Genomic DNA, 18,613 nt, shown 5'->3' with positions numbered 1-18,613 from the left:
GCCCCAGCTAGATAAACACTCCGTGCTTTTGCAGTGGGCGGAGCCAAGAGCCCAGCTAGACAAACACCCCGCTCTGTCTCAGGGGGCGGGGTCAGGATCGCAGGGCTGCAATTGGACGTGCGGGGGAACGACCTGTGGACTGTGAATAGGCCCATTGAGCAAATCAGGAGGAATTTGGGGTGTCTGTGCCACCATCCCTGCACTGAGTGAATTCATGTGAAACTGGCTAACAGCTGACAGCTCGGCTTTACTCTACTCACCCCTTCCCCCATAGAATCTCTGCTGGCCTCTGAGCAGGTCTGGGCCCCTCCACAGACTCCCTGCTTCACAAAAAGGACTCTGAAACCCACCTTCACACCCACACTCACAGGTAGCGCAGCGTCCACTTTTCAGCGATGAAGTGGAAGTTGGCATTCAGAGTCGTCATCCTCACCATTTTGCTCTTGGAATTTGGTGAGTTCCTGCTTATTCGTCCGTTATTTTGATATGTTGTTTCGGTGTGTTAGCGGCTCAGAGGATTCTTTCTCTTGCCTGACTGAGCTGTTATACCATAAAGAAACACTGCACACTGGGAGCAAGCCCAAATTTGCTTCATTTCCTTTGTGGTGCTCATGGGATATATACACATGTGCACTGATGCCATCAAACAGCAGCAGTTGGTGTGAGGTTATTTCTTTGTGTACCTGAGCTCCCTTATGATTTGTAAATGCAGACACATCATTTCGATAATGTTGTGTGACTTGAGATCTACTTAACCAATTTATAAATAAATGTAAATTGTATTCTCACTTCAGGTCTGTGTTTGAGGGCTTTGCTGATATTTCTCTTGAATATTTGTCACTCTTGTAAAACCTACAGAACATCCAGAAAAGCTCTTTTTACAACAGCTGTTGGAGAAGTTAATGGCATAGGTCTCATTTCAAACAGGGTGGGGGGGAACCGTGGGGGGCTGGTGGTTGGAGAGGGGCTGGCATCCAATGGTTTTGTGGCCCAAAAAGATTTGGAGATCTGAAAGAGGGGGGTGCTGTGTGGATCATCCTTTAAGACACTGTTCTAATGGGGGGATGTGTCCCACAGTCTGGTACTGAATCAATACCAGTACCAGTACCAACTGTGGTTAAGTATCCCATAGGGCATTATCTAGCATCACCCAGTGTCACACAACAGTGCATACTCTGATGGATTGCACACCTGCTCTAGCTGTGTGTGTGTGTGGGCGTGTGTGTGTGTGTGGCCTGTCTGTGTGTGGGCGTGTGTATGTGCAATGTGTGTATATTTGAGCACTATGTGTTCTTTGCAGGACTCTGTCAGAAGAAAGGCCAAGACGCCGGTGACAAAAAGCCCAAAGTGAAGCCGAAGAAGACCAAAACGGTCACACCCAAACCCAAAGTCAGAGGCACCCCAGCCCCGCCCTCCCAGGTCACCCTCACACAGGTGCTAGACAAAGGAAAGTTCCGGAAGGTGGGGGACACATTGAGTGTCCCAGCTGGGGGTTCCCTGGAACTCAGGTGCAAGGGCAAACCCGTGCAGTGGGCGGTGCCCTACTACCTGCAGGAGGAGGACGAGGGCCGGCTCAGGTAACACCCCCACAATAGGAAGGCCCCAGAAAACCAGATACCCCATCAGCTGGGAGTCATGAGTCATGAATTCAACGATGCTCTTAATTATCCATGGGAATTTTTCAATGCATGATTTAATGTTTCAATTAATTCCTTGGATTTGCTAAATTGAAATGTCAAGTCTCAACCCTGATTAATAATTCTTGTAAATTAGCACAATCAATTGTTGGGCTTGGAACAGGAGCAGGGAATTAAGGAACAGGGCTTTGTAATTAGAAAGTTGCAGGCTTAAATCCCTAAAGAGGCATTACTGTTCTACCCTTGGGCTTGGCCACTATTTCTCTGGTAACTAGAAAATAAAAATTTAAGCCACTCTTGGAGAGCAATGGGCATTAGGGGAAAAAAATATTGCTAAAATATTTTTTAAAGATATATCTCAGCTGTAAGCCTTCAATAGGGCAATGTTGAGAGCTAGAAACAATGGTTCACAAATGTACCATACGTACGTGCAAGAGCAATAATGTTATCATCAACCAATAGAATTGCACCTATTTACATGAGTAAGGAAAAAGCATCCTGTATTGAAGATGTCCTGAATAAAATCATCAGCAAAAATAAATGTAACAAAATGAGCTTCGACTGACATGGATGTAAGAACTGGGCTTGACTGAGATAGATGAAACAATGTCGGAAATAGCCTTGAATGAAACAAAACTAACAGCTCTGTGACAGGCCTCCGTAGGATACATATTAGCAAGACTGTCACTGTTCATCCTTGTGTTATGAAATGCCATGACCCAAAGCATGCAATCTTGACATTTTGTTCCACGTAACTCGCCTGTTTGGCGCCCGATTCTCACCTGTATCTTGTTTATTTCTCTGTAGTTTCTTGCTTCTTTCCTTACTAATGTCTCTCTTATTTCTCATTTGTTTCTCTCCCATAGGACGGTTCAGCATGCACGGTATGGTGCGCTCATCCTGTCCAACGCTACAGGTGCGGACACGGGCGAGTACACTTGCTACCCCATGCATTGTGAGGAGAAAGACTGCCGGAAGGACTACGAGCGTGCGGTTAAGGTCTTTGTCTTCTTTCCCGGTAAAGCCCTACATAATTTCACCAAGATTCAGAATGCATTTCGGTTTCCCTCTGCAGAGGGCAGTAGCACTTAATCCAAATATACAACTTTTTTCTTTTTTTGGCTGGACCGCAACAGCGGGGCCAGCCCTACAAACGCGAATGTCTGTGACTGACTGAGTGAGTGACTGAGTGAGTGATGAAGTTACACCATTGGTCGGCCGAGTTATGAAGTCACACCATTGGTCGGCTGGATCACGTGTGTTAGGTCCAGCCATATACTAGGCTTTAACCTGGTCTTGTTTAAACAATTGAGACCAAATTCATTTGGATCCTTGTTATGCTCCTGAAGGTTCACAAGTATTTTCCATTAGAGGACTATCTATTATAGCGATGGCTAACCCTGGTTCTGGAGATCCACATGGTATGCTTGTTGCAGCAGTGTCTGTAACCATTAGGGGGCATGTGTACAAAAAAGCAAAACATTAAAGACAGTTGGTACATTGGCATGAGAGTGGTGATTGGTACAGTGCCTGTCTTTATCTGTGTGGCTGTGTTTGGTGACTCCCAGGAGATCCCCAGCCAAAGAGGCCAAAAGAGTGAATAGTGATGTTGTAACAATAATTGATTTTACGTTTTGTTTTTAATAGAACACTACGTTTTGTCACAGAAAAGTTGTGTTGTTCCGTAGCAGAACCCCAGAGCTGTGTTTCTAGACATATGAATCACATGCAAGAACAGAGAGAGCTCTTCCTCTGTCTTTCCTAGACTGCCCCCTGGTGCCTGTAACAGGTACTGAGCCTATATCGGCATCAAATATGTTTTTAATATTTTCTTAACAGGAGAGTATTTCATTATTTAGGTGTGTGCAAAATATATTCCTAACAAAAAAATGGAATCATATGAAAGAAACAATTTGTTCTGGTTATTGTTGACATTTTGAGATTATTCATTTACGGTTGTCTGTAATCATATATTTGAAATACAGTATTTGATGAAGTATTTGACCCAGGTCTGACTCATCCTGGTTCTTGCAGACCCGCAGGAGCTGTTCGTGCCCTCGTCGGATTATTACGAAATGATTCAGCTGCGCACCAACCGCCCCACGGTGCTGCCCTGCCAGGTCACCAACCCTCAGGCCACAGTGACCCTGCACCGTGAGTTCCCCCCGGAGGAGCTCAAAGTGGACGGGACCGAGATCTCCTTCGACCTGAAGAGGGGCTTCACCATCCACAGGCCACGCCCCCACCACGCCGGCTCTCTCTACTGCGTGGCCAGTCACGGCAGGCTGCGGCAGAGCTCCGTCAAATACGTCCTCATTTACGTCAACTGTGAGTCTATCAAATACGTCCTCATTTACGTCAACTGTGAGTCTTTGAAATACATCCTCATCTATGTCAACTGTGAGTCGAGCAAATACATCCTCATTCACATCAACTGTGAGTTTATCGAATATGTCCTCATGTACATTAGCTGTGAATCTACTAAATTGTATTCTCTTCTACATCAACTGTGAGTCGACCAAATACATCCACATTAATTTAAACTGTGAGTCTAGCAAATACGTCTGCATTTGCATAACTGGGTGTCTATGAAATATGTCCTCTTCTACATCAACTGTGAGACTATCGGATACATACTCATGATTCAACAGCTATGAGTCTAGCAAATACGCCTTCATCTACGTCAACTGTGAATCGACCAAATAAGTCCTCACGAATGTCCGCTGTGAGTCAAACAATTAAGTCCTCAAATGCGTCACCTGTGAGTAAATCTAATACATCCTTACACACCCCACCCATATGTCCTGTCCATGCAGCTAAACGCATCTTCATCCACGTCAAACGTGAGCTTACAGCACAGTACCCGACTATGTCAACCGTGAGTGACCTGCCCAAACACCCTACCCACAAGTGCCCTACCCATGCAACTAACACTGGTAACAATGTAAGCAGTCATGAATCTTTGCAATTTGCCTCAGGCCAACAGCTTAATTTTAGAATGATTACAATTACAGGACAACAGAAGCCAGTATCAGAATGAACTGCAGGCCTGGCTTGCTCAGTAGGCCTCTGTAAAGAGTTATGTGTAGATGGGTGTGACTTTATTGCTTCTTCTTTCCCCTTAGACCCCACGTCCCCTCCCTCCCCTGTGATCCAGGCCTCCTCCACGTCTGTCCGTGTAGGTGAGAACCTACAGATCATCTGCTCTGTGATGGGAGAAGCCAACGTGGCCATCGAGTTCACCTGGGATTACCCCGGGCAAGAGGTAACCCCCATAAGCACAGCAACCACACCATGGGACTGTAATGAGCATAATTATTAATCACCCCATTTATGACAGTGACTAATAAACGTAATGTCATTGACAACAGATACTGTTGTCTGTGGGGGAAATTATTGTCAGCAAGAAAGGAACCATACTATAGCATAGCCCAGGAAGCTTGCTGTTGATTTTCCCCTCCCCCTACAGTAAGGTCTACATTGGTTTACTCCTTCCCTGTTCTGTATTGCTTTGGTTTGCTCCAGATTGGCAGGCCGCTGTACACCGAGGACAGCGTGCGGCCCATGCGCGGCAGTGGCCAGGGCCAGCAGCGGTCTGAGACCGTTCTCCTGGTGGACGAGGTCCGCGAGGTGGACGGGGGGTCTTACACCTGCACCGCCCAGAACCTTGAGGGGTCCCGCTCCGCCTCCACTTCTGTCAAAGTGCTACCGGCCCAACCTGCCACCCCTCGCTCCCGCAGGCCCTGAGACCAGCCCCTACCACCTACAACCTTCATCCAGGACTGGAGGTTTCCACGGACACAGACAATCCCCCATGGACTCTCTATCTCTCTCTATCTTTCTCTCTGTCACACACACACACACACACACAGCGCTCAGGGCTTTGGGCTGCGCTGGAGAAAAGCACTGCAAAAGGATGCACAGAAAATAAAGACACGTTAGGGAGAAGCCAGTGAATTTCACTGACTGGGAGGCTTGAGGCATGAGAGCCATTCTGTTCCATTCTTCAGCATGTAATATGATCATTTATACCTGTGTTTTTTCTTAATTATATGTTGTTGTTTTTTTTTTTTTGTTGGGTTTTACATATTTCTACTTCATATTTCTACTTCATAGTCATATTTTATGCCTTGTATTAATTTGCTCAGTGAATGCAGTTCAGACAGTTATATCCAACAGTGTTCACTCCTTGTGTTTAAAAGAAAAACGATGTGTATTTAGAATAATCTTATCTATAATATTATACCTGAGTATCTCTCTCCCTCATTCTGAAAAACAACCTGCCACTAAAATGTACTTTTGAACTCGGACACAGCACACGTGACTCCTGTCAAAGCAGTTCATTTTTATGGTTGCAGATCAAATGAAAAGGAATGGAAATTTCCTTTTTGTGTAATTATGGAAAAGTATAGATGATCAGGCTTTGTATTTTTTGCAAGAACATCTTTGTTCCAGTTAAATTGGTGAATATGCTGGTTTTTTGTCATTTTTCATAAATTGTATGGAATAATTGTGAGTCATAGTGGTGATCTAAATTTGGTGTCTGACCTACTGCAGGACAGGGCTGAATGAGGCCAGAAAAACAAGCTCTTCTCTCCAGACATGACATTTAAACATGCCAATTAAAAGAGTCTTTTTTATTTTTAGGCTATCTCAGAACAGTGGATGATTACAGTAGTAGCTAAGGCCTTTCAGTCAAGGAAATGTCCTAGCAGTGAGACAATGTGGTTGCCTGCATTATGCTTTGACAAGAAAACTGTGCAAAACCTTAGGGAACTTAGCTATTCTGTAGGCTACTATGAATTGTTGATTATGTTTGGTTTTTATATTTTACTTAGCACATGGGTTGATACATTCATTGATGATGTTATATAGGCTAGTTTTGGTCTGTTTCTGTTTTTGGTTGTGACTGAGAGATTGATGAATGGTCACCTTTGTGACCAAGTGCAAGTTGTGACTTTATTAAATGATATCACAGTCGGCTCTTTCACCTCTCAAATTGGTTTTGCATGTTTTAGAAGTTAGTCAAAAAAAATCTTATGCTCAGTTTGTCTGCAAGCATAAATAAGCCAAGACTCACGAACGGTGATGTCCTACGCTAAGTGTTACGATGTTATTTGTTACTGCAATGACAATATATTCCCGCTAGAGGCACTAGAACGGACAAAAAGAACGTGCCGCCAAAGCAGGTATTCAAAAAAGTCAGTCGTTTGGATTGAAATGGGCCCAGTAGTCTAGTGCTATTAAGAGGAATTACGCGGAAAAAAACAAAATGTGCCTCTCCTAAATTCTTCCACATACACTTTTTGCGTCAGTTGCTTGTGGTTTGGCGATAGCTTTGCTTGTAGCCTACTGGTGGGTAACAGTATATTGCTTTATTGCTAAGATATTAGTTTCATCCACAAATTGGTAGTTGTACAAGCCTGGTGCTGCACGATAGACGGGTAAAGAGCGAATCAGAGTTATGTCTGATATACTGTGCATTTGTACTGCCGACCATTTGATTAGACGAGCCAACCTTGGACTGGAGGTTGGCCCTCCTAATCTGTTCATCAGAAAAGACCCAGTGGACAGTGTGTTTCTCCCGAATCTAGGGGCTACCAATTCCATCTGTACATGGCATGATGTGCACTGCACTTTGAGGCTTAAGTGCCTGTGTGACAAGGTCGTTAAAACAGGATGAGCGTGTGCGTTTTACACCCCAAGAGCTTCCTTTAATAGGCTATTGCAAGAGGATGAGAATCCCAACCAGGTCCCACCGGAGCAGACGGTGGCTCCTCTTCTTAAATAATTCATAAGCTTCTCAAGATTTCAGGCGGTATTTTTAAAAATGTAAATCAGTCACAGATCTGTCTGCGAGATGGGGATTTTATGGAGAAGCATCATAGCAGTAAGCTTACTGTTGCTGTCTTTGGGAAAGTACATTGTTAGCATTGTCTGCAGTGGCCAGCAATGAAATTATTGTATGTCTGCCATGCTAATTGGCATGCTTCCAATCGATTTTTCACTGGTAGCTCATCACCGGCACGGGATGTTTGTTATTATCTAAATTGCCTGGATGAATGCACAGTCATATGCCTGCAAGTTAAGAAATACATAAAATGTGTATATATTGTCGGGTTGATTCTGTTTATTTCAGGAAATTAAACTGACAAACATAAATAGGTGCATTCTGCAACTTCGCCAGGTCCATCGGTTGCACAGCTGTCATTCCGTTTGATGGCGCTGTTGAGGTACACTCGGTACCAAATCCGTTGCGAGGGAATGCGTATGGGTTGAGGATTGCGCTGCATTGTCCACAGTTCAAATCTCAGAGAGGGAAAAAGGTGCAGAACGGCAGTGCGGTGCTGCAAGATTTGATAGTCACATCGGCGAAGTCGTATACTGATTTGAACCAGGAATACATTCCTGCATTTGTTCGCTGCAATCCAAGAACTGAAATTTTCTTTCGTGTGTGAATCTACATTCGGGACATGGTAAGGACTGCTTTGCTCTTCATACAGTTATTGGTGAAATACTTTAAAAGGAGCTAGCGACGACGCTAGCAAGATGCAACACTTTCCCTCGAGCTCGCACCTTGGCGTGGATGTTAGCGATACTTGATTGGAGCTTTGTGGTCAAGTTTCTTACATGTCATAAGTTATTTTCATATATTGCTTTTTAATTTTATTCTGGCACAAGGAAGTAAACTAAATATAATAACTTCGCTGGAATCGTTTATACTCCACTACAGTCAGGTGGGTTTAAAACGCAGCTAGTTCAGAACAGCCAGGTCTACGTCTTGGTAAGTTAGATGATGCGATGCTGCGAATGGTGTTGTTTGGTAACATCAGTGCTTGTGTAACTAGTTGGCTGAAAATATTTATGTGTTGTTGGCATCGATGGCAATTCTTACATTGGTATGGCTAGTGAGATTCGTGAATAATGTACAACATAAAATTATTGATATTTGTTCATATAGTTCAAAAACAGTTGTATAGCCGTTTCCCACTCATCTGTCACGTTACCAACGAGATTCGCAGGACTCGCTACGTTTAATATAATGATTGCAGCCACCAATGTTTACACAGCTTAGTCTACTCACGATGTCAGTTATGTGACTCGTACTGATATAACCTAACTTGGATAGCGTAGCTATGTTATACTGTTGCTTTACGTTTCAAGCGACATACCCAGGCAGCGCAGCCTGATAGTTGCATAAACACTTGTGTTGCCATGTGCGTAGTAATTTTAACGGTTGAAATGGCGCATCTGTTAAGACGGGGTAAGCTCATTTGTTTTGTTTACTTTTTCTGCAACTCAAATCTGAGATAACGATCTTTAATTATTAGCCACGCTGTAGTTATGGTTAGGATTTGGAAACAAAAATATAATTTAATTTATACAATTTAAAAAAACAAAAGTAAGCCCAGGGTTTACTTTAAAGATATGCGGATTTTGTTTGTTAACTTTTTTGTTTGTGTTTTAAAATTTTTTTTTTTAACGTATGCTTGAATATGCACCCAAATTGAACACAGCGCAGTTGACAAACGCAAGCCTGTGTGCTTGCGTGTGCGCTCATGGTGTTCTCCCTGTGGTACGCATATCTGTGTCATAGGTTTACACAGAAAGGTACACCTTAATGACAGTGTCGTTCGCCAGCGCTAAGGAAACCGCGCTAAACATAGGGAAGTAATTATGCAAACCTAGTTGTATTGTTTAGTCGATGCTATATCGGGAACGATCGGGAACAGTGTTGTTCTTTGTTTTCTTTCCTTTGTTCAACTTGCGTTTGTAACCCCCCAGGGCTTCGACTGCAAATAGCCTCCCCCAACCCATCCTCTTCTCGGTGGTTTTAGGAAAAGTGCACTTCTTGTGTAACTGGGATGTAGAGAAACGTGCAGTGCCGTATGTATACCTGAATATCCTGAGATTGTTTGCAATAAAATGAATAAAGTGGAGCAGAGGTTTACCTGGTGCAGGAGAGAAGGGACGCAAGTCTGAATTGAATTGTGATGCTTATTGTCATATACCACCATGTGATTTAAGAACGTCATAAACAGGTCTTCCTTACAATAACGTGCTTTCCTGCTTGAATCTCTGAGTCTGCCTTAATGCAGGAGTCCAGTCAGCTGGAGTCCCTGTTAATTTTGGATATCCGCCCATCTTTCATTGATGCTTTGGGCCCCCCCTGGGGCAAGGGGTCGAAGGTCACGGGTCTCCTGTAATAGTTGGGAAATCACTTGAGCGGATGCAGGCCGTGTGGTGCAGCTGGGCCATGTCCCTGTGGAGCCCTGCAGGAAGGACGGGGTATTGATTCTCCTCCCTGCTCATCACAGGAAGACAGTGCCTTTCCCACCAGCCAAGGAACGGGACTCTCCCCACTCATTTTTCAGTACTGCTGCCTCTCTTTTTTCTTTTTTTCTACCGCTGTCTTGTTCCTCTCTTCTCTCTTGCTTTATATGTGTGTCCATCTACCCCTGTGTCCTTAATTCCATCTCTCATTCTCTGTCTTGCTCGCCCTCTCTCCTCCCTCAATTTCCTTCTCTCCTTCTCATTCCCTCTTTCTCTCACTCTCTCGCTCACTCTCATTATCTCACTGGTTTCTGACTCAGATCTTTCCCTCCATTCCTGAAAGCAGAGATGATCCCTTCATCTCTCTCCCCTCCCCTTCGCTCTGTCCTCACGAATCCTCCAGCCAACGTGATCGATCTGCATCGCAGTGTACAACTTTGGACGGTCCGGGTCTGTGCACACGGGGAAGCAGAGGGTATATCGATTCAGCTTCTAACGCTCCTCCCTGCCTGGGTCCCGCTGTACAGATTTGGCCCGGGTAATCTCTTCTTGGCGCGAGGAGGGAGAGTCTGCAGAAACATCACGTCATGTCCACATGCCCAAACAGATCAGAGCACTGCTTCTCTTTTATTCCCGGAAGATGTTGACAAGTCTGGTGTGATGTTTATGTGGTGTGCTCGAGGGCGGTCTGCTGGAGAGGAGTTTTTGTAAACCTGTGGGGGATTGAGTGCTCGAGGAAAGGGTGACGCATTTGGGTGCATGCCATCATGTCCCAGTGACCCAGGTGGGTCTGTGGCTCCTCCCCATGTCGGTAGATGGGCTCCAGGGTGTAGTAATTTGGAGCTTCATACACTGCTGTTTGTAAGAGAGTTAAAAAAAACCGTGTGTGTAATCGTAAACAGGAGATGCCTTTTTAATGAGAGTGTAAAGGGTACACACTCTAGTGTATGTAAAAGCTTGTGAATAATATTTAATGTGTAAAAAGTGTGCATGTGGGAGCTGCTTTTTCACCTGTGGAGGTCTTGGTGTAGATGCAGTTACAAGCGTGGGTTCTTCAGTTTCTTTTTCCCACTGACACATCTACGGCTTTACCCATGGAAACGCAAACCTGGGGGGGTGGGGGGCGTGGGTGGGGTGAGGGAGAATTGCACACGAGTTCGGAGCCCCCACAGCCATAGCTCCCGTATGGCTGTTTGTTTTATTTCCAGCCGTGTTTGTGAGCGTGTTTCAGTGAGCGCAGAAGATTGCCGTGTGAGAGGAGGTAATTACCGTTCTCCAGGTGAGGCTCGCCCTGCTGTCTCCTCAGCGGTAGTGTTTAGGTATCTGCCAACGCGACGCAAGACGGGAGCGCTGTTGGTGTGTGGTCAGCTGGGCGTGCTTTCTGTCTGCCTCACCCCCCCCCCCTCCACCTCTCCCCCACTTCCTCCACTCCTCCACCTCTTCCTTTCCTGGTGGTCCCCAGGGCACAAACCGTGAGCTTTGACCGCTTCTGCATTGAAATGCATGTGGGCCGTCGTAAAACTCTGAAAGGGGGGTGGGGTGGTGCCGGTGTATTTTCGGAGGAGGGGTTCCTACTCCAGACGAACTCAGAGCTGTTTCTTTTGAAGCAGAGAAAAGTGGGGGAGAGGGGAGGGGGGCTGCTGCATTCCCCCCCACTGCCCCGCCAGTAACCGTGGTAACCGGAGGCCCCCCCGATGAGCCTTGGTGACCTGGCGGATTGTGGCGCTGACCGTACCGGGGTGGGGGGTGCGGCAGGCTTTCGGGCTGTGAGGGCGGAACTGTCCTGTCTGCATCATCGCTCCTTCCAACTTTCACAGGAACAGGAAGTCAGTAATTTGCACAAAAAATGTAGTCTTTTAGTTATGCCAATTGAATTAATTTAAGTGTATTGCATATCTTGCTTATGAGCTAGCACAAAACCTTTTCAATAGATAATTACAGATTTGTAATTTGCTTGTTTTGTGTTGTCTTGTAAGATTGGTCCACTAAACATTGTTTTTGGTGATCAATATGACCATCGACCATAACAGTGTGCACAGAGGGGGGAGGGGTCGGGGGTTTTGAGAATCTGGCTGAAGCATGGCAGGCAGTGGTTTCCCATCGCTGGCCCGTTTTGGTTTGGGAGGTGGACGAGAGTCAAAGTGATGTGGGCGTGGCAGCCATGACGTGTCAGTCAGCCAGAAGCGACCAGTCATATCGCTTCTATTCTCCCTCATCCAGATTAGCCCCCCTCCCTTCCTCTCCCTGATGCGGCGCGGTGGTGCATTCTTTGGGCATGACGGCTCTGAAACCAGGGAGCTCTGCCTCCCACCTCCGGTATGTTTGCCTGCCTGTCTCGTTGTTATAAATGGCGCATTTTTGTTGAACATTTCACACCCTCCGCCTTTGTCGTGATGACAGGGTGTTTCGCTGCGCGCCTCACCGTGAAGCAGGTTTGCCAGACTTCAGGCCGTGTCGCTTGACTGCTTGACCCACTGAATAAGTTATCAACCGGCTGCTCTTCGTGCTTCTCTTGACACAGAGCCTTGACACTGACCTCAGCCCTCCCCCCCCCCACACATACCCCCCCATCCCCATTCCCAAGCCCACAATCTGAGCCCACAGTTGCCCCAGCCAGCTCAAGCTGATCTGGAATGGCTGATAGTAAGCTTCGCTGGTCCCTGCCCACTGATCCTAGATCAGCGAGGCCACACATCTGTGGACAGCAGATGGCCTATCTTGGGCAATGTCCCTGAGTAGGACTCTGATCACTAAAGGGGCTTTCACTGGAGCGAGCAGCTAAAGACCCATAATCCCCCTCATACCCTCTGCACACGAGCTCCAACACCATCCGACGAAGCTGAACAAACAGCCCCCACCGCCTGGCACCAAGGGAGAGAGTCTATGGGCCACTCAGGGTTAATCAAGTGTCCCTTTGTATTCCTGCCTCCCACCCAATGCACGCTGGGATAGACACCCCCTGCGACCCTGACCAGGAAGAAGCGGGTATAGATAATGGATGGATGTTGGGTCGCCCCGCCCTGTTAGAATACGTGCCTCTCTCTCCCCCCGGAGAGACTAAAATGTCTGTTGTGTCATTAACAGCTTTGGCGTGTTGATGCACAGCTGGTGAAAGTCTCTATAATCACTGATCCACCTCCCAGCCCCCACCCGAATGCCTGCTGGGTGAATGTGTCTGTTGGATGAACAATCCCACGCGTCACTGAGTGTGCAAATGGGGCAGAATCGCACATGCCACTAGCATGTAAACATGTTGCTTAATGTGTCACTGAGTGCATAAATGTGGCTGAATCACAGACTGAGTGTAAAAATGTGACAGTCACACGTGTCACTGAGTACAGACACGTGGCATGATCGAGTGTGTTAGCGCACTGACTCACACACATCACTGACTGACTCTAAGCACGCTACACTGTGATTCCACAATGAACCTCTGGCATTTTAACCTCTCTGTCTTCTGAGGTAGTGGCAGGCCCTGCAGGGGAGTGTTCTCACAGATGTACGATTTGCGAAAGTGTGAAAATGAACAGGCTTTGGCCCAGTTCAGTACAAATTCAGTTCTAGAAGTGGAGTGGAGCTCTGGGAAGTGGGCCAATTGCAAAGAAGTATCACCAGAACTCCAACACCACCCCCCCCCCCACCCCCAACTTCTCCCAGGTGTACAAGTGGGCCACTCCTTGCCCAGCCAGCCATGTCTCCGGCACCTTTAGTAGCCGAGTGGGGGGGGGGGGTAAGGGGAGGGGCCCCCTCTTAGCCAGGTCTCACCAGCTGCTGTTGTGTGACCCCATTTAAGCAGGACGAGCCGAAGGCGGCACTGGGGGTTGGGGGTGCGGGGGTTAATTGGCTGGACTCAGCAGGAGCTGCACTCTGCACTCTTCACTCTGCAGCCGCTGCTGTCACAGAGGCTTGGCCCCTGACCACAACCAATCAAAACACAAGCACCCTGCACTAATGGAGCTCTTCAGGGGGGCTCAGGGGACCCACGTCCATTTGGAAGGGGGGTGTGGGAGTAAGAGGCCTTGTCTGCACGTAGACGGATATTTTTGAAGGCACAACATTTTTCCTCCTGTTAGCCTCCTGTCCACAAGAAAGCAGCATTTTAGGTCACCAAGCTTTTCAAAGACGCTCTTCTTTTTCTGTAAACCGCACATCGTATGACCCACATATCCTATAAACCACACGCAGAGCATGTGCTTAATAGCTTTTTCAAAAATATCTGGCTACATGATCGATGAGGTCTAACCCCTATATTGTTTTTTAAAAAGTTTTTTAATTATTTTTATATTATATGTAAATAACAGTAATACTATAGGCTATTGCCTGTACCTGCAGGTAGCAAGCCTGTCTGTCTGTGTTTGCCTGTTCCATGTATGGTACCGATATTGAAACACAGGATTGTGGGAATTCCTTGAGGGAGTAGTATGGTGTCCAGACAGAGCATTAGGAGTGGGTGGGGGGGGGGGTATCTCAGTGCGTGGGAAGGGGGCGGGGCAGGGTGCTCTGAGGCCTTTGTCTGCAAAGGCCACGCGCCCCGGAGACAGGCTGAAGTAGTCTGCCAGCCATTGTTCCCCAGAACGCCAAAGAGCCTTTTACCGACGAGAGGGAAAGTCACGCCCCCCTCCCCAGGACACAGTGACATCAACAACACCCATAACAGACAGGTTCATGCACCTGCTTTGCCTGGGAAACACTGCAGGTTGCAAAGTACGGGAATAACCAAAGTTGGTTCTGTGATGCTGTCTGCATTCTGCAGTACACTGTAGGATCACACAGTGTTTCCAGGGCGTAGCACCGCTGTAAAAATACAATGTGTGTAGTGTGTGGCATCACTATAGCGATGCAGTCGACTGTAGTCTGTATAGTAGCGCGGTGAGTTTGTCCACGGTGTAAAACCCAGGGTGAACCTGTGTGCCTCGCACCCTTACCTGCTCCTCAGGTGTGTAATGAGCTCAGGCTGGGTTTGGTTGGGAGCTATTTTTGCCTTTTCGCTGGTAGCGTTCCGACTGTTGTGCAGGAAGTGCGGCTCTGATTTGAAGGGCTGTTGCATTGCGGTAAAGGAGGCTTGCCCTCCCACTGAGTGGCATGTCATTGGTGCTTTATATAGCCATGTGGCAGCATTCCAAATTTCCCAAAATAGCGCTGTTGGGAACAATATTCAGCGTTGCGCTCCTTCTCTTTATCACATTAATGATGCTGTGGCTTTTGGGGGGGGGGGGGGGGGTAGTGGGGGAGGAACTTAATCCGGTGCCTTCTCCTGACGGGGGTGGTCTCACTCACCCCTGACTCTCAAGGACCAGTCAGAAGGCCAGGGAGGTGACCCGTTTCTGAATTTAAGGGCAGTGATTGGCTTGTGTCTGAGGGTGAATATTCAGTTTTTTATGGCGCCAAAGCCACAGTGTTGTTCTTCATACGCTGTGAGTCACAGGTTAGGGGGCTGCAGCTTTTGATTGGTGGAATCCGAGTGTTGCAAGCAAAACCGTTATTCACGCTGGTATCAATCATTAAATGTTCCGTAAAAACATAGATAAACAGTTAGTGTGGGTAATGGAAGTTCCCTTGCTCAGGTACTCAGTTTGACCCCACTGTGAGGTCACATAAAGCTGCCATTTTATACCAGCTTGAATTCTGCTGTGAAGAAGTGGGGCTTCTGATCAATACCATCAATAATCAATCACACACATCTTCCCATAGTCTGCAGTAGTCTTGAGTTCCTCTCTCTCTCTCTGTCTCTCTCTCTCTCTCTCTCTCTCTCTCCCCCCCATGCTCACTCGCAAGCTCACTCACATTCAGGTATGCTTTACTCACACTACCATAAAATACATTTATTACCAAAGAAAGATATTTACTACAACAGCACTGCAATTAATTCGCACTAATAAGTTAAATACATGAAAAAACCAGGAAGAGGAAGGAGAGCAAACAGACTGAAACCCTGCTGTGGGCTAAGTGGTCTTCCCTTTGTTCCTGGGTTGGGAGTGTGCAGGCACATATCCAGTGGCTAGGCTGCTCTCCCTGTGGATTTGGGATTTTTTTTCCCAGTCTGGGAAGGCATTAAATCGAGGTATTAATATCACTTTTTTCATGCATGCTTTGTTTCTGTGGGCTAAAAGCAGGAAGTGCCTGTCTGCTTCTCCTGTAGTTCACTCATCTCTGGGAAAAACAGGATATAACTGTATGTTTATACACCTGTAATTATATAGCTAGGCTGTGGTCACTGGGGGGTGTAGCCTACTTCAAGATCAAGGTTGAAATTTACCTTTAGGTATTTTTTCAATTTTACATTTCTGTTGAAGACTCAATTCATGTTTATTTTGTGACCCATTAAGTGAAATTCTTGTTTATTTTAATGTACTTTATCTACCCTTGAGTCAATCTGTCAGGTGAGGACAGTTTACTTATACTCAATCACTCACATTCAGTCATTGAGAGGAAGAGGGAGGGGGCGGGGGAGAGAGAGAGAGAGAGAGCGCAGTGAAAGTGAAACCATTCTCTGGAAAGAGTGCTCTCTTGGGGCTGTAAGGCAAAACTATCTCTCTCTACCCCTTTCTGTCACACTCCCTCCTACTTTCTCTCTCTCAATACGAAATGCTCTTCAGTGGTTGTTTCAGTGATTAGGTATTCCCATTTGGGAGAAAATGAAAAAAAAAAACGGTAACCTGTGCCTCACTGTAGAGTCCTGCCTTGTCAATGTCAGTGTCTGAATCCATCTCTGTATTGCCTCTGTGCATTATCGGGCTTCTGCTGTGAGCTCACTGTTTGTGTCCAGACACCTTCCATGTTCCAACTGACTGGATTCTGCCCTCTGGCTCAGTTAGCTTGAGTCACAGAAATCACAGATTCCAGTTGGAAACCCATGTAGGCTATACACAATAATGATTCCTCAGAAGAACAACCTGAGCATTGGTTTATTAGCAAAGCACCCCTAGAAGTATGATGGACTTATTTCACATTAGAGTGTTAACCTGCTCAGGCTCATAATGCATCAGAGTTCATGCAGCAATGACCTGAGAACCCCTGGCTGGGGTGTATTTATTTAACCTTTATTTAACTAGGAAGTCTCATTTTATCCACATATTAATGCCCATAATTGTGGAAGATATGTTGGATGCCATATGTCCACATACTTTTGGCTATGTAGTGTACCTGGAAAAACAAAGGCAGGAGTTTACAATGTGAACAAGTTCAGGCAATGGCAATCACAATGAAATAGTTGGCAGCATGATACAATCATCACAAGAATTAGCCTACGCAATATAGTACAGGTTGCAAAACTCATCATCGGTGAGCGCTGAGCATATTTTTGAAATTAGATAAGGTGGGAAATTTCTGTCTTAGTTTATGATTGAATTAGTTTCATTTGCATAGCATTTCGGTTCTAGCCCTGGGCAGTGAAATGTGTGGTATTTTTCCCCACCCTACCCTGTTGAGATCAGGCCGCTTGTGTTTGGTGACATTGCCCCGGGCTCGTACCATACCTGTGACGTCTTGGCTAACATCTGAATCGCTCAGAACGCCTTTTCTGATATACGTCCCGGAGCTTGGGACAGCCGCCAGTTACTAAAATCAACCGCAACTACACCCTTAAGAAAATAAAAGAAAATAGGTAGGGAATAGGCATTCCTATAGATAGTTAAGCGTCCATATTTTGAAAAGGGCTCATACAAGGAACCCAAGTGTAGCACATCCAGATAATCAAATGAAAATCCTTTTTTTTTTTAACAGACTTCCTTATTTAAGTCTACCTTTCACTTTGCAGGATGTGCCTGACTTAGCTGTCCACATGCACACACGCACTATTTGTCCTCAGGGCAAAAGAGCGATTCTGTCGCACACCAGTGTCTTTGTCATCAGAGATTTTTGTTTCACAGAAATACACGTGGTTTTTTTTCCTCAGGAGTTGAATTGCAGTCTCATTTTATTGGCACCCTCTCAGTGGGTTGTCCCTCAGCATTATTGTTCTCTGCCTGCTCCGTTTGTGGGAAACAACGAATTGTAAAAACACCTCCGCCTGATTTTCTCCCGTCTTCTTCGCAGGGAAGACTGTGAGAGGCGTTTGCCCAGATCAGGGATCAGGTCGAGACATGCCAGGACCCTGCATTCTCTCCCAACTAGATGGGACAACGGGAGAATTTGGGGAATTTATGTGTGACAGAGATCACCTTAGGGAAGCGAGGAAGACTTTGAGTCAGAATCATTTGTGCGGGCCGAAGGTTTCTGGGGTCGCTGGAGACAGAAATTCCTTCTCTGGGGTCAGCGGCGAGGGGCTGTTTGTTCAGCATAGTTTCGCCTCCGCTCTGAAACTGTGCATGTCATTAGGAAGAGGGGAGTGCGATCAAAGGTGAACACTGGTGAGTGTTTAAGGGCCAAGTGGGATTTACCCATCATGCCTTTGGTCTCAGTGTGAAGTCTGACTGGAAGGGTCCAGGAAACATTGACCAGAAGGCCCCCACGCATCTGTCATTGGGGGAAGGATGCTGGTGGTGGCTCTCATTGGCTCCTCCTGTTTGATTGGCGGGGTTGCTTTGGTTTACAGTGGTCTGTGCGGATTAGTTTAGTTACCAACGGCAAGCTGTGGGAGAGCTGGCACAGGGCTGACAGCTATACAATGGCAGGGACTTTGGCACCCCCCCCCCCATGTTATTGGTGGCTGAGACATTAGTTGACAATATTCCTGCCTGCCACTACAATCCATGACCCGGTCA

The 18,613-nt window shown here is 46.4% G+C and overlaps 2 protein-coding genes across 2 annotated transcripts in view; both read left to right on the top strand.

The window, feature by feature from the left end:
• Positions 1-359: 359 nt before the first annotated feature.
• On the top strand, positions 360-6,589 carry LOC118223977 (platelet-derived growth factor receptor-like protein). Its single transcript, XM_035411103.1, has 6 exons — positions 360-453; positions 1,301-1,577; positions 2,504-2,655; positions 3,672-3,965; positions 4,763-4,902; positions 5,163-6,589. The coding sequence occupies exons 1-6, from the start codon at positions 396-398 to the stop codon at positions 5,382-5,384; spliced, it is 1,143 nt and encodes a 380-aa protein (XP_035266994.1). The 5' UTR covers positions 360-395; the 3' UTR covers positions 5,385-6,589.
• Positions 6,590-7,920: 1,331 nt separating this feature from the next.
• Positions 7,921-18,613, top strand: part of n4bp3 (NEDD4 binding protein 3) — a 36,484-nt gene continuing 25,791 nt past the window's right edge. Inside the window, exon 1 of the mRNA XM_035411864.1 lies at positions 7,921-8,113. The gene's annotated coding sequence lies outside the window, so the exon portion shown is untranslated. The remainder of the gene's footprint in view (positions 8,114-18,613) is intronic.

This window comes from Anguilla anguilla, chromosome 3 (genome assembly GCF_013347855.1).
Source record: "Anguilla anguilla isolate fAngAng1 chromosome 3, fAngAng1.pri, whole genome shotgun sequence".
In the NCBI taxonomy this organism is placed as follows: domain Eukaryota; kingdom Metazoa; phylum Chordata; class Actinopteri; order Anguilliformes; family Anguillidae; genus Anguilla; species Anguilla anguilla.
The sequence above is the reverse complement of the archived record's forward strand: the minus strand, read 5'-3'. Positions and strand labels throughout refer to the sequence as shown.

Bases quoted from the DNA above. Each gene is read 5' to 3' on its own strand.
- LOC118223977 (XM_035411103.1), top strand. From the start codon at position 396: ATGAAGTGGAAGTTGGCATTCAGAGTCGTCATCCTCACCATTTTGCTC. The intron at 1,578-2,503 runs GTAACACCCCCA...TCTCTCCCATAG, and splicing joins GAGGACGAGGGCCGGCTCAG to GACGGTTCAGCATGCACGGT. The intron at 2,656-3,671 runs GTAAAGCCCTAC...TGGTTCTTGCAG, and splicing joins GGTCTTTGTCTTCTTTCCCG to ACCCGCAGGAGCTGTTCGTG.